We start from the raw sequence: 17,423 nt of genomic DNA, 5'->3' as shown, positions 1-17,423 counted from the left end.
TGTATTAAATTATATTGAATTAAAAAAGTTATATTTTTAAATCTCTAATAAATTTGCTCATTAAATTAATTAATATCATTATACTAGGTTAGCTATCATTAGTTGTAACTTTATCATTTCTAAAAATGATTTCCGACGAATTTGATAAAAAAAAAAAAACTTAATTTTAACATCTACACTTGAAATATAAGTAAAATTGATTAATGAAATTGGTATTAATAATTAATCAAATTAAATCTTTTATAAATGAATTAATTTTATCAATTTTGGCTTGATTATAAATAGACCTGCAGTTATAACATACAATTTTTAAATGCACGATATAAAATATGTATTATCTATTTTATTTATCTTTTATCATTATTGATTTTATTATCATTTTTTTATTTTATTATTAATATTATTATTATCATTATTTAAGTAGTGAAATACTATTGTTATGTGATAAATAAAAAGAATTTTTTTATTTACAGGACTAAAGTCATGCTCAATCTGTGATGTGAATTGAATAAACAAATTTAAAAAGAGAAAACAAAATAAAATAAAAAAAAAGCAAAGCATATTGTTGTGCAAATACTCAAAATTGTATGGATACAATATAAATACAATAAATTTGAAATAAAAGTAATACGACAACTCAATAAATATCCAAGAAAATATCACAAGAAACACGTGGATTGTCAAAAATATTAGATAATTTTTAATAGATGCATTTTAATAATTTTTTTTATTTTATCATCAATAATAATTAATTAAAAAATAGAGCAATAGCTCAGTATACAATTATTCTAATGATTTATATAAAGACTGAGCGTATTTCTTCAACGAGTGCTAATAAAATAATAGTAATAAAAATAATTATTTGATAAAGTATGTTAACGATCTTCCAATACAATATATTATTAATGATTAATAATAAAATAATTGAATAAATGCATAAAAGTATTTGCAAGATAATAAATTTAATTGTTTATTTTTTTGCTTAGTTTTTAAAAAGTTATGGAAATACTTTTGTGACTAAAGGATGCATGAAAAACGGATTCCGTTTATTACATATCCAGGATTATCTTCCTGAGACTTAAAGAGCTATTAGAGTTTTTTATTAAAAAAAAACTTTATAAATAAATTTTATCTTTTGAGATAAATAGTCACGTTGACAGCGTGATAAATTCGAGCTTTTGTACCTGGTAAATTTTATTTACTAAATTTAATTTTTTTTTTACATTTTAGTGTATAAATTATTAATTAATTTTAATTTTCTGTTTTACAGTTTATAGAGGTACATTTGAACAATTCCTAATGCTGAAAGGAAATATTTTATCTCATCTAGATACTCATAACGAAGAAGAGTCATCCTACGTTACACTCAGCAATGGCCCTTATAGTAAATAATAATTTTTTATTCACTATTTATTGCAGAGATATTAATTAAAAAATTTACAACTTTTTTTTTTTATTTTTTATTACCCTAATTTAAAACATTTGCGTCATTTAATTTTTCTGCAATAAAATTAATCGCAAATATATTATTTTTTTTATAGTTGGACCCTCGAATTCGGAGACTGATAAATTTAGACATAATCTTGTCGATGTTTACTTCGTGACGCCTATTTTATGTGTGCAATGTAAGTATTATATATTATTATCTACATGGAACCCGGAAGTTTATTTTCACTAGACATTTTAGAGACTTATTTTTTAAACATCTTTTTATAAATATACTCGATACATCTAAATATTACTATCACTATAAATTGTGTCAAAAGCATTTCTTATAAGCCATTGAAATTTTAATTTTATTTAAATTTCCGTAAAAAAAAAAAAATTCTTTAATTTTTTTTTAAATCAATCAGTTAATAAGATTTATTATTTTAATCACTTATTACAATTAATACAATAACAAACAGTGTATTGATAAAAAATATCAATTAATATTAATTAAATAAACTTTCCAGGTGAAGATTACATTTGGGGTACTGGCAAAGTTGGCGTCAAGTGTAGTGGTGAGTAATACTATAATAAATAGAAATATCGCATGAAATAATATTAAATAAAAACAATTGTGTCGATCCAGATGTTATAATGATAAAGAATCTCAACAAAGTGTACAAAGATAATCACAAGGACACAAGTTCAGTGATCCTTAGTGTGTTGGCTATTGTTTGACTGCGATTATTAGCATTAAATAATCCACCACATTTGCAACACACATAACACACTGCATACAGATAATGTATATTCTATATTTAACGTATACATCGTTTTGCATAATAATAATATTTGTGTATGTACGAATACATGTATGTATGAGCGTATGTTCGTACATGTATATGCAGGTCCCAGGCTTCCGCAATCGGCTGGCCCGATTATTAGGAATACTTTACTACTCCTGTTGCATTTTTGATAAGTTTTTTTTTTTTTTTTTTTTTTTTTTTTTTTTCTTTCATTTTGTTAATATGCCATGAGTTTAGTCTCAGTCTATCAGTCGTGCTAAGAATTTAACTACATTTATAGGCAGGTGTCTGTATATACTTGTTATATACAAGTATTTATGTAACACAAATGCGATTACGTCTTACTAACTCAAATAATAATAATTATTATAATTATAATTATAATAATATATCTTAGCAGTATATCGCGCATTTTGCGTTAAATTCAAGTAAAATATCTTGATTGTTGATTATGCGAGTCGTTCGCTTGCATAAAATTTATTAAACAACTAATTACAGCATCATCTTTATTCAATTTAAAGGCTCTACTCACTATTACAACTATACGATGAAACTAGTGTGGTATAAATTGGAGCTTGACTTGTTAGTCTATTGCATTCTTACTTGGTATTCTTTGTTATATGTGTGTCGACATGATATTGCTTGAGATACGGTTGAGCGTCGTATATCTCGACACGTGTATCTCATTCGTGCCAGATGTCGAGTCATTTTGGTGCTCCCTCATTTTTTTCCTGGTCTTCGGGTTATTTTTTTATTTTTATTCGAGATTTTTTTTGCAAAAAGGGGAATCGTGAGAGACATTGAACGCGTCATGAAACTTACATTCTTATCACACAATGTGAAAAAGATGACACTCATATCGTTTTTCACAACATCATATACAACTTTAATAACATGTACTCGAGTTTATCCAAGTACTTGATAATTTGTCGGATATTAAACTTTTTTTTTTGCCTTAAATCTCAACTCGTTTTTCCTTATTTACAATAAATAAGTAGTGTGAGCCTATTACCCGGCATTAATTTTATTTTAAATTTCTTATGTCATTCTTCATTTTTTATTTAATACTTATTTTTTAATTTTTTATTTTTCATCCTTCTTTATACAACATTTGACGTTTAACACATAAGCCAGTGGTTAGAAATATTTTTGGATATCTAAATTGATATACCCAACTCGGTTACTTGTCACGCTGCCAATTTTGCAGAGACTTTGCATTCCCCGATTATCCAAACAGAGATTAAATAGTATTATTATAAATGAAAATTATTTTTATAAATAAATAACAATTGCTCTAATTAATAAAAAATATAAAAATTTTTATTGATTATTTTAAATATTAATAGTTAAATTAAAATTTTTTATTTTATCAAGTAAAAAGATATTTTTAACTTCTTAATGATTTTAATTGAAAATACTTTTACACCTAATAAAAAAAGTCAGCTAACCGTAATGTTGAGTCATATAAATAATATAAGTCTTAAAAAAAGCATAAAATAACAATTAGTAATTAATTAACACGTTATTCTCATAATATAATATATGCATAAATACATTTTCCAAGATTTTTATAGCGTTTTTGCATATATTAACCGGTACATAAGTGAATTGTTGTTGGGAGAATAATACACCGTGTATAAATATGTGTATATATAAATAAAAAAAAAGAAATTAAGTTTATTGCGAACGCCTTGATGCGTGGCGTTTTGATACCATGCAACATACAACATACAACATACAATGTAAATGTATTAAATGCAACAAACGATATGATATCAAATGATGTGATGTGTATTCTCTTGTGCTCATCAGCCAATTCCCGGGTGTGTTTCGCTCGCGAATCGTCGAGGAGGCGACACCGTAGCATAGTAACGCGTGTACAGGCGTACATTCGTTAGTGCTTCTGCTGTGGCTGATAAAGAGGAGGGTTGTGTGTGTAGATCTCCATCTCAATGTGGATGTGGATGTGAATGTGCATGTAAAAATCCAGTACATGAAGATGCAATACCACTACCGTGGTTTCCTCTTCATCATTGAGCGACCTCACGGTTGCTCCTTAGAACTCGTGCATCAATTCACTCATCTCAAAAGCATTCTCGAGAGCTAGACTACCAGTTTCTTCTTTAAACTTGATCCTCTCCTCTTGTACCTCTGCGATCCCTACAGTAAACTCTCAACTCTCAACTCTTAACTCTTAACTCTTAACTCTTTACTCTTGCTCATCGTAAACCTGGTCTCCACGCGTTCTTCCCCGTAATGTTCCTCTCGCTCTTTCATCTGGCTCCCTCTCGGCGTCTTTCTCCCCGCGGCCACTCACTCGTAGTCGCTGGTTCCCTCTCATCCCGCCTTTTCCCCCTTTTGCCCACCTACACACCTTCTACCGCTGGTTGGCCTCATCGTCATCGTACGATCCAGAAACGCCTCGGGTCACCACTGCGGTCGAATGCAATTTCGAAAAGCCACGTCTCTTAGTCCGGCTGTAAGCCTTTGCTCGTCATTATTTTTTTTTCTTTTCATTTTATTTTATATGGTTTTTATTTTTTTAGATTTTTATTTTCTTACATCAGGATAACTATGAAAATTTTCTCGTTATCTCTTTCATTCTTCCCTCAGGCCTTGTGGATCATTAGATACGATGAGGGAGAATCTTTCGGAGATAAAGTTGGCTCATCGAATCAATGGTTTTATCGTAAATCGTCTGCACTATTACCTACCCCAAAAATCCTAATCGTTTTGATGATAGAGTCTCCACGTGTATACGATCTATTTTATATAGATGTATACATTTTTTCTTTCCTTTATACTTTTTTTTTTTTTTTTTCACATACACTGAAGAAAAATTTCTGGGTGAAAATGGTTTCAAAAATTTTAAGCAATCAACTTGAGCAAAATAAAAGGGTGTAAAATTTTTTTAGTACTCAATTTTTAATTAAAAGCTCGTAATTACATGTTCTAAGTGTCTACACTTATAAATCCTTTGGATTTTTACTGTTAATTTAAATTCTGTTTTATGCATTACAACGAAATAAAAATCCAATTTTCTGCAAATCAAATTTCAAGGTTTTAATACTTTGCTCTCAATTTTTATTTAATTTTTTTTTATAAGCTACTCTGAAGAATTTTTAATTCTTTTTAGCTTGAACTAGACTTAACACGCTCGCTTCGCTCGCCTTCATTCTTTTAAAAATCCCGCCACTATCTCAGTCGACAAATCAACAACCGAATAAAATAGTCACAGAAGTGACGTAAAACGATACGACATCCGGCCATCAACTTTTTAGAAGAGGATTCTTTCTCAAAAATAAAACATGTTACAAAATTGATAAGAGGTTTATTTTCTAAGGAACTAAATCTTTTATTAATGCATTAAAAAATAAATCATTTTTAATAATGTTACTGTTGAGCTATTATAAATAGGTGTTAAAAATTTTTATTCCACCTGGAGACTAGAAATTTTTTACAGTGATATACTACATAAATAAGTAATAAGTCTTTAATATATATATATAACATATTACTCATTCAGTACGTATATAAATATGTATATACTATACCAACATATATATATTATCGACACGATCTTGGCACACTGGCGATCAATAATTGTTTCCTGATTATAATTCGTCACGTAAGAATAGGTCACAAGGTGATTCAAGGTCGAATTGAAATGGACTACTTAATTATTTTTCTTTAATATATTTATTTTATTTATTATTTCTTTGTACGTAAGACATTAGCTGGTTTATATTTTTACCGCCTACAAATTTAAAAAAACTATGTAATTTTTTCAGTGGCTCTGATGTTTATTTAAAATAAAAATTGCTTAAATTTTTTGGCTCAAGATAGCGCATAGATTTACTTGATTAACGATGATGCGCTCCAATATTTATATCCTCTTTGTTTCTTATTCTTTTTCGTTATCCATACATATACATATATTATGCCAAGTTATTTTTTAAAATCAGACGATTATTTGTAAGTGCACCTACAGCCTTAACTACCGAAAGTCTGCCAGTAAAAATTGAACGTGTAATTTAAGTGTTTTATTTTAACACTTCTTTGTCTAAATATTCCCTGAATACGTATGTTTATTCCACAGAATATAAATTCCACGGATAATTTAGTGTCGAAATAACCAATCACAGCACCGGGATTATTCCTACATGACAATTTAAAAATTTTAAAAACTTTTTTTTCTTTCACTGGTATTGCCTGTGGTGCTATAGCGAGCATACAAATTTTCGTTTATACACTTTGGAAAATTATTACCGTGAGTGAGGCGTCCCGACGCCCATGTCTCGTTAATATCTCTTCACGACGCTTTCAAGGGGAAAATTCTTTGCTCAACGTTAAGCCAACTCATCTTATATATTTTTTATTTTATTCTTTCTCATTACTTATTGTTATTATCATTTTATTTTACTTTTTTATCATCATCACCACCTTTATTTTATTTTAAATACTCTCTATTAATACAATACTCTCTCTTTACTCGTTTTATCTCGAACATTAATACAACCGCAGTTTTAAAAGACTTGCGATACGTTAAGCTTTGTTGCGATTAAAATTCTTATCAGTAAATGTCTGACATTTTGGGTAAGAGACGAAGTTTGATAGATGTGAGAAAACCCGATCTCAATAAAATAAATTACTTGCAAAAAAAAATTTAAAAAAGTAGACTGCTTCTTTTCATTTATTATCATTATCAGTATAATAAATAAAACATCAAGCTTTTCAATCGGTAAAGAAATATTTTATAAATATATTTAAAAAAAAATTTTTTTTTTTCATTGCTTTATCTTAATCGATTAAAAAATTTTTCCAAAAAGTATTATTTTAACAATAAATTCTTGACCGATCATTTTTGTAATTAATTAAATTGTTAAAATTACAGACTTATAATTAAAATAATATACTCTTTAACTACTAGCGTGGAATTCTGACTATTTGAAGTAATCAATTGATTCTTTCAGTTGATAAAATTAAAAGAAAAGTCGAGTATAATTAAAAAAATTCTCTGAAGACGACCAGTCAAATACAACCTTCTTTATTTTATATTTTGCTTAGTCGGGGTCAAAAAGACTCTGCATTATCTTAAATTTCAACACAAAGAAAAAGTTATCGAATTGGTGAAATGGAGATAATGATGGACGTAAATGAGTGAGGATGATATAATCAAGTAGAAATTTTTTTATTAAGCTTGAAGTTTATTATTAAACCAGGGAATGTTCGACGATGAGATAGAGCACGGGATGCCACTGAGAGTGAGTTGTAGGAGTGAAGGGTACTAAGAAACAATCGAATGGGGTCGAAAATCCTCTTGTTGCTACGTGAAGCCAGAAGAGCTAACTTGCTGTACTATCAACTCTCCGTTCCTCTCCTCTCTCCCCCTTGAGTCCACCTCATCTCACCCCCTTCTCAATATATATAGCTGACTAGCTAATCTTGGGTTGGCTCACTCTCCTCGACGTATATAACTCCCTCGACTTGTTCTTCTTTCTTCAGGAAATTATACCACTTCCGTTTTTCCAATCTCCGTGTGCCCCGTCAACAAGGATCCATCTCCATCGTCATGTCGTATATCTCAGGGCGATCTTGCACGATCTTTCGATTTGCTATTCCATTTCCGTTTACGCGACTCTGGGTGATTCGTTCACAAGATTTCCCTCTTCTTCCATCACCCGGGTTCCGATATTCCTCTCTTTTTTAACCCCCGTTCCTGTCTGCTAAATCGATAACCAAATAGCTAGTGAGTTAACTGGATTCAAACTAAATCCTTAAAGTAAATTTTGGGTAAATTTTCCTACACTCCCTCATTCTTGTACTCTTAAACTAACTTTACTTCTGAGACCAATGTATTTTTCATTACACTATTACCTTATTTCTTTATCCAATAACAAACGCTTCCTCCTTCCATACTGAACCTACTAAACTAGATTCGATTCATTTTATTCAGACTTACGATATATTTGTTTATCTCAATTTCTCTTTAACACAACTTTAATACATAACAAGTAGCTTATACATTATTCATTTACCGAGATTATTTTTTTACTTGCTCATACTTTTCACTTTAATATTATTTAATTTTCCGTGAAAAAATTTTATTATGTAGCCATATATAATTTGATATGCCCGTATAAAATTTTTTTCCAAAAGGTAGTGCTTAAAATCTCGGACAGAATTTTCTTTTTCCTATAAAAGAGTTAAATCTAAAGTATTAAACTTTGAAATATTAATATCTAAATTAATAAATTCAAAAAAAAAATTGTAACTAAAAAATGTTAATTGTCGTAATGGTTATATCAGAAAATTTTTTCACGGGTTATCACATAATTTTCATTATCGCTGTATCAATCGCAGTGCGTATACGCAAACACTAACCCCTAATACGCAATCAATCAATTTAATTCGTTTTGCGTGAGCGTTAGATAATAACTCTAGCATAACGCCCCTATTGGAAACCATAATTTAGCCTTTGTTGTTTAATTAAAACTGTTTAAAATTTCAAGTGATCACTAATAAATCAGTTATTGGAAATTCGAAATCTACTTATTAACACAGCACTGTAATAAATTTCTAGGGTAAACGTGTATTGAACACTAAGTTAATGTTAAGATAATCATTCTGAATTCACTCGATTCACATTGAGTAACTTTTACTCTGAAACATACTTTTATTTATAGTATTCGGATACTTTGAGTCAAAATTCGTGGATTCGATGATCCAAAAATAATTTTTTCCGACTGCCAGCAAAGTAATAATTGCAATCCTCAACATATACATTTGGATATTTTAATAAACAATATATATATATATATATATATATATATATATATATATTAATTTATTAGCATTACAGGATTAGCGTTTGTGTGTAAATTTAGTTTAGCAGACAATTATAATTTATAATTCATAAAAGTGTAGTATTGACGTAAAAATTTTTTTTTTTATTTCTCGTGTTCGCACAGTAAGAGTACAAACACACATATAATAATATCCATACATTGGTGGGAGCACCCAGACAAGTGACACGTGACATTATGTATCGTAAAGACAGTACAGCGGGAATGACATGTATGACTAGTGTGTACAATGTACAGCTAAGTACAGTGGGTAAGGTAATGTATAGCAATACTTAAGTATGTATAAGGAATAGGCAAATTTTGAGACTACACACTGCAGACAATACTACCAGACGATCTAATTTGTATAATAACACATATGAGTATGACTGAGTATGAGTGAGTTCTACTGTCTCTTTATCGTAAAAGGCGTGTATTTTCAGTGTGTCCTCTTTACTTCTATACTCAGCTATTACACGTCATGTGTATTATATGTATACATATTCTGGTTCTGGTTGTTCCTCTATATAAACTCCAATGTATCCTCTTACTGTACGTTCTTCTTGTTCTTGTTCTTGTTCGTCTTCTTTTCCTCTTGAATATGCACTATTACTATACGCTGTATAGTACACTACTATTGTCGTGTTGTTCACGGACTTTCGTGTCTGCCGCGCTCGTGGCAATTACCATGTCACGATGGCATCATACCTCCTCTTTTGCCCGTACCCCTTGGTTCCATCCGTGCTAGCTCTGCACGATGACGGTGTATATACTGCACGCCCGGAATTACATGGTCTAGCAGGTACATAGCATATATGTGCATCAAATAACCAGACCTACACCTCTATATCCCGTTCCCAACTCACCCACTCTATTTCTCTTTTATTTTTCTCCCTCTCCCTCTTTCTTTTAAATTTATACATATATGTACTTACTCTTTCGCGTATAATGACGCATGGGGAAATTTATTTTTTCTTTTCGCCAGTCGCTAGTCGCTATTCGCTATTAATGTTAATTACGATTTAGATAAAGGTTAAATACGGGTAGGAAAATAAGTAACTCTGCGAGTGTAAAGCTAAAGCGTCTTGGGATTTCGCTGTAACGAGTTTATAGTTTATAGTTGTTGCAGATCTTGAATTATTCCAAAGTTTCTCTGGGCCGGGGCCTTTTTTTTTATTTTTTATTTTTTATTTTATATAAATTTTTATTATTTTCTCGTTTCTCGTTTGTGGTATTGCATCGTCTCTGCACTCCGGACAAAACTCGTATCGTTAGTTAGGGTCCTGGACTATCGCAATACAACGCGTAATGACCTGCACGTATTATATATATATATATATATATATATATATATATATATATATACCAGGTCCGTAGCCTTTGGCCTTAATCGATTGAATTAAATCCATCGACCTCGAGAGTAACTTCCTTGCACTCTTGCCCACATATTTATAATATACATTAAAATATCTATGTATGGATGGCTTATTCGCGACTTACTATATACTATATACTGGTTATTAAGTGTATGTGTAAATATACTTTAAATTCATACATATAAGTATATATAACTGCACATAAGTAATACACACAATGACCACCTTCATGCCTGTCCAACTTTCTCTCTTCATCTGCATCTTCTCCACGTTGTTTTTCATGCCGTTTTGATTCTCTTTTCTCTTGCTATATCCACTGAGTTGAATGATACTTCCAAGTTTCATACTCGATTTATTTATGTGTGTATCTATATTATACACTCGGCTCTTTACTCGCTAGTCTTTACTATGCATACGATATATTTTTAGAGACATTTTTATTAACTATATAAGTTTGAGTCATTGGAAATTTAATCTACTTTTATTACATACATATTGGTTTATTTTTTATGCATAATGTGAACTGAAAATTGTTAGAGCAAAAATGGTCTTTAAAAATTTTATACTCTCATACCCTGGTGTGAAAATTTTTTAATATAAAATTGATATTCTCCCTGAAAAATGAAAACTACTATTGAAAAAAAAAAATCAATTCTCACAAATTTGATTTCGAATTATTAAAATTTTTAAAATATATTTTTTTTTCAAACTTTTTGCAGTCAAAAAATTAAACACTGTATATAATGAAACTTTGATACCATTTGAGTTTAAATTTAATTTTCATCAAATAGCTGAGTAGTAATTTTTTGATAGCGTTCTATAGCAATAAATTATTGTTGAAAAATCGTTTTTACTTAAATCAAGCATATGATTTATTGAGTATATTTAAATTATTTAAATGTGAATTATAAACATATGTCGATACTTTAGTGCAGAGTACCCGTTTTTAAAACCGTTGACCTAACTAGTAATTTAAAATTGTCCCTCATGATTTATTGCATTTTACGTAAAGACCAACTGCAATGTATAATAATAGTTTGTAACACTTAAAAAATAATAATAATAATCAGAAAAGTTTAAAGTTTCTCTTGGATAGTTATTAAATTTTATGCAAGCTTGTGTCATTAAGTACAAATTTTTTAAATAATTAATAAGCTCTGACGATTATTAAATCGAACATTTGTTTTTAATTATAAAGTAGCGATAGATTTTAGTTATTTTTGTTTTAAAATTCAATTTTCACATCGGATATGAAATTATTGACATAATCGTTGTTCGAATTGATTCGTATTTAATTAATTTATGTAAAGTTTATATGGCCCATAGAAGTTTAAACTTAATTTATTTTCAATTAATTGAATGTTCTTGTACTTATGAATAGCTTATAGCGGGTAAAATTTATCGATAACTATAAATTAAGTTATTTGTTCTTTTGTACCGATTAATAAAATAAAGTTACAGTGTAGGAGCTTCTGCTGAAGTTGAAGTTGATGTCGGCCCTGTAATTTAAAACGAGTTTTTTTCATCAGATAACACTTCATCGTGTTCTGTAGTGTTATTAATATAACATGTGTAAAATGATTTATAAGTGTTTGTTTAAGCTGCAATATTTAATAAACTATTATTTCATTACCGTATTTTACTGAAAAAATTTTACAAAAAAGATAAATAGATATTTTTATTTTATATTAAAAACTATAAGATCATCCTTCAGCAAAATGCCGAGTAATTTCTAACATCAACAATTTGAAAATTTCAACATTTAATTTTTTTAATAAACGTCAATTTTTTATTTAGTCGTAATTACCTTCTTCCTATCTTATTTGGTATCTATTAATGTAAATAAATTTAAAAAAAATTACTTTACATTTTTAAGAATAATAATTTTATCGGAAAGGTTTATTAAATGTATATAAAGAAAACAATTTTTTTTTATTAGTTCTTTTATTTTCGCTGCTAAAAGTATTCTAGGTCCATTATTTTTTTATTTTTTATTACATCTCATTATAAAAAATTTTTAAAACATAAAATAAACTCAAATTAAAAAATTATTAATATGAGAATTAAATATTGAATTTAATTTTTTATTTTTTTATCAAACTTATTACAATTTGTGCCAACAAAAAATAAAATTTTTTTTATTATCTAGTTAAAAATTTTCACACAAAATTGTACCTAATTCGAAATTATAAATTCATTACAAAGTAAAATCGATTAAAAGCTTAAAAAAAAAAAAATTATTATTCTTAAAAGATTACTCTCCGAAAATTATTTAAAAGAAAAAAAAATTATGAATAAAAAAAAAACTAGCGTTTATTTAAAGTCATACCCAAAAAATGCGTTGGTAGTATAAATATATACATGAAAGTTAAGTAAGCAGTGGCGCGTATCGAACGACTGCATTTAAATAAATCTAAAATTTTCCACCAGTCATATTATTAGTCATAACACTAACAATAATACTTGAAGTAAAGAATTGAAAATAATAAAAATGAATGCCAAAGTTATTATTATTTATTATTTATTATATTTATTGAATGAAATAATCTAATGAAATGAAAGTTCGTTAACATTTATATTTATCAAAGGTAAACTACACTTAAGTTTAAAAGTTGAATATTAAAACCCTTTACGCATATGCACATACGTCCAGCATACCAATTGTCACTGCCAAGTACACGCGCGCGCTGGCGTTACGTTGGGTGAATTTCAAAAGCATTAACGCTATATGTATTGTGTATGCACGCGAGATCCATCAGATCCACGTGCATTCGTATATGGCGCAAGCCACCAACCTCATAATATAATACTGCTGAGCTTTACCTATACTTGCAAAAATATTTATCCGTCGGTTAAATCGCTATCTGCCGAATAACTGTATAAATAATTTGCATTTATTAAATATAAATATCAATATTAATATAATTTTACATTTAATAATAATAATAATAATAATAATAATAATAATAATAATAATACAAAGAAAAAAATTTTTACTTGAATCAAGAAAATAATTTTGAAATACTTAATTTTTTTGATTTGAGTAAAAAAATTTTTTAATCAAGAAATTTTTCTTAGTTTGAATAAATTTCACTTGATTAAAAAATTTTTTGTCTTGATTCAAAATAATAAAATTATTTTCTTGCTCCAAAAATTTTTCTCTCAGTAAATCCAATAATATTAATAATATGATAAATTAATTATTAAATATCAGGTTTTGACAAGATTTGTCGACACGAGTACCGTTCCCTGAAAATTTCGATTTTAAAAATTTTTTTGTACAATTGTTAATAACGTTGTCAACTTAATCCTCACGCGATCCCACGGCTAAGATTCATCATGTTGCATCCTTAATCGTCACGCTAGAATTGTTTTTCAAGGTCAAGGCCGTTTATTTGTTAAAATATCTATATATAAATACACATTAAATTAAACATATGTATTATTATATACGATGATACATTTATCATGAGTTGAACGTGAATGTTACTCGAGTGTAATATTTATTGTTTTAAAATAACAATAATAATAACAACAATAACGTAAAATTTATAATGATATTTTTAAAAATAAATTAATAATAATAATAATCCATACATCGACAAATTTGTATTTTAACATATCGCACCGATGTGCTGTTGTACTCGACAAATGTTTTATACAAGTAAAATGCATAAACCGAAACGAAAAACGACGGCTCATTGCCGCTGGTATAATCCAGAGAGATCGAAAACTTTATACATATATAGATATAATTTAATATATATAGAATGTGGGGAAGTATGCACTTCGAGGACGATGTAATGTATAAGTAAATTAGTATTGGTGTGAAATTTCAACACATATATTTATGTGGTATGCCATACGTTCACGTAATGCTGCTGTATATATTTTTAAAAGGAGGGATAAAGAACGACAATGATGTGAATTAATTTTCTTTTCACAATGTAAAAAAAAAAAATGCTGAGAAAAATTTTAAATAGGCGGTATAAAATATACATATAAATTTTTTTTTTAAATTATGTTTAATAAAAATTATTAATTTAATAAATTAATTTACAATTATGGATAATTGTTTGAAATTTAAGGTAGATGCATTATTAATATTTTTTATCATCGTTTTTTTTAGTGTTTAAAAATGAATTGAAAATAATCTGTAACCGATTATTAACATTAATTTATCATTCATGTATATATTAACACGACAGCAATGAATAATTTTTATTCAAAGATGAACTTGTAATGTACTTCCTACTGGTTAACGTAAAAAAACTTGTGATAAGATTGATTGGGTATTTTTTTTTTTTTTTTGAGCAAAAAATTTAGCTTTGGATTATATTATCTATTTTAATATTTTAGTTGAGCGAGATATAATGCATAGATAATAAAATTTAGTATAAAAATTTTTTTTTACTATTTTTCGAACAATAAAAATAGTTATTGAAATTTGATCTTGATCGGTATAATTTTTTTTTTTGTAAGCACGAGTTTGTATTTTTTTAACCGTGAGTTTGTATAGGATTTAAAAAAAATTAATCGTCGATTATATATTGAGTCGTGATAATAAAAATTGACGACATGAGAAATAATTTAAAAGTAATTTAGTCATAAAATTTTTTTAATTTCCATTTGCTCATGATATTCATCATTTATAAATTATTATTATTTATCATGATTATTATTATTATTATTGATTACAAATTGTTATTATATAATTATTGAGTATAATACAGTTGACAAACGCTATAAATATCTATAAACAATGATATTGTATTTATATAAGTATTAATCCTCATAGAAACTTTGATTAAGTTAATAATTTTACTTGGTTATATATTTTTTCACATAAAACTACTCATGTGTAACAAATTAGTTCAGTAGTAAACTCGATCTGTCGGATACTCTGTAATTCGCTTATCAGATTATTCAAGTTTATTTAATATTCAAACAATTTAACACTTTCATTATTGAATCACCAATTAAATTGTTTCACACATTTCAAACTAAAAGTAAATATTAACATACAAAAAAAAAAGTATTAAAAAAACCGATGTTGCATGGAATATAGTAGCGTGTATGGTAGATATATGGTAGCATGTATATCTTTGATCGTAAATCATGTATTTTGCAAGGTTCATATCTCCGTTGGTGGCGCATGCGTTTAGCGAATTTTAGAGCCCGTTAAAACTGTCGTATCCCATCACGTAACACGCTCGGTTGTAAATTTTCACTAGCAAAATATACCTACGCATACACATTTCGTTACTTATTTATTTATATAGTAAATTTGCACGTGCATACACTGTAAAACTTTTTGAGTATTCGCGGATTAAATAGAGTCAATGATTTTTATTTATTCAATTTTTGCGAAAGAAACTTCACCCGAGGTATTCATAAAACATCACTGTTGAAAGTGAAGTAAAAGTAGTGAAAAGTCGTGGATTCAATTTTTTGTCAAGTAAAAGATTATTATTGAAACTAATTTTTTTTTGCAAAGAAAATTAAATTCGCATAATTTCTTTTTATTAAATTAAAAAAATATCTGTAAAATTAATTGAAACATTGTAAAGCCTTGATTGAAGTACAAACTTCCCCAATACAAAACTTGAAGTGAATTTAAACCTAAAAACCCCACATTTTTTACATTGTCTATTCACATTCTTTCGCTGTGGTACTCTCTCCTGATTGTGCCTTTGATTATCATCCATGCCCGTTTGACGGGAATTATACTCGACTGCACTTGGGTATAGTGACCTCTTCCTATTTAATAATCCCCATTGTCTTTTTTCCTGTCTGTACCAAATTAAAATAATAAAAATAATGGATTTCTTGGTAAAGTATATAAACTAAATAACAAAAATGCAGATAAACAAAGCAGAGAAAGAATAAAAAGTAAAGCTTCCCGATTATTGTCCACAAAAGAATAGTATGATACAGTACGGGCGATTACATAAGTCCTCCCTATCCACATAATATCGTAGCGGGCGTAGCAGGGCATTGTTGTCAGATGTTCCTAAATCGAGTTTAAAAGTTTAAACTTTCGAGAACCAAATGACACGATCAGGGGTTTGGATTTTATTTTATTTTATTTTATTTTTTTTTTTTTTTATACTGTATATGTATAAATAAATTTATACGTATATCTTGTCTGTAATGCACCAATAGTCCTATCGGACGAGCTGAGTGACTGTACAAACAAACAAACGGTACGATCGACGGATCGAAATCGTTGTCGGTGGGTATAGGAAAAGACGGAGGGGCAGAGGGTGCCTGTGGGTGTGGAGGAGAATGCACACGAGTGAGTTGAGCCACGGTGGCTCACGTTCTTCTCTCGTCCAAGTAAAGTATCGATCGAGCTTTGGAACGAGACCGCGAAAGGCGAGAAACAGTGTGAGTGAGGAAGCGAGTTAGCAAATATGTAAGCGAGTATGTGCGAGAGAATAAGAGAGCCCGAGTAGTACTGAGAGAAAGGAAAGAATGAGAAAAGATCGAGTAAGCGAGAGAGTGAATAAGAGAGATGTTATAAAGTTTTAGTGAGAGAAAGACCAGTTTCATTCTGATGTCTCGCCGGGCTCGTCTCCATAGAAATTAGCCCCGGGTGCGTTTCCGCGAACTCACCTCACCTATTCCCGGGGATATGCATGCTGTACACATTAACGACCAAAAGAGAAAGAGGATACATTTATTTCTTCCAATGTATGTACATCTACATGTATATATATATGTATCATATATTATATAGTTGTGTAGAGGTCACACAAGTAAATTAACGTTTATCTCCTTCTTTATCTTTATCTTTCTCTTTCTCTTATATTACTGCTTGCGACTTAACCGCGGAACGGTGATTTATTTTTGGGGTACATTTCACTCATCAAAATGCTGCTCATCGTGAATTTCTACTCATTACTAACATAACAGCTTACAGCCAACAGCTAACCGGTCACAGTAATAGTAATAGTTCAGTACTC

At 28.7% G+C, this 17,423-nt stretch overlaps 1 protein-coding gene across 3 annotated transcripts in view; it reads left to right on the top strand.

Moving 5' to 3' along the window:
- Positions 1-17,423, top strand: part of Pi3k21b (phosphatidylinositol 3-kinase regulatory subunit alpha) — a 56,897-nt gene that overhangs the window by 835 nt on the left and 38,639 nt on the right. For 2 of the 3 annotated variants that reach the window (XR_012478796.1, XM_074239319.1), the window contains exons 2-5: positions 474-1,187; positions 1,271-1,384; positions 1,542-1,625; positions 1,956-2,003. Coding sequence is in view for 2 of the 3 variants with exons in the window: in XM_074239319.1 (XP_074095420.1) it covers positions 1,300-1,384; positions 1,542-1,625; positions 1,956-2,003 (217 nt within the window). In the remaining variant the exon portion in view is untranslated. The remainder of the gene's footprint in view (positions 1-473; positions 1,188-1,270; positions 1,385-1,541; positions 1,626-1,955; positions 2,004-17,423) is intronic. The other variant, XM_074239320.1, reaches the window with a different exon arrangement.

This window comes from Cotesia typhae, unplaced genomic scaffold (assembly GCF_013202065.1).
Source record: "Cotesia typhae breed Kobodo isofemale line unplaced genomic scaffold, CoteBio_Ctyphae contig_23, whole genome shotgun sequence".
NCBI classification, from domain to species: domain Eukaryota; kingdom Metazoa; phylum Arthropoda; class Insecta; order Hymenoptera; family Braconidae; genus Cotesia; species Cotesia typhae.
The sequence above is the reverse complement of the archived record's forward strand: the minus strand, read 5'-3'. Positions and strand labels throughout refer to the sequence as shown.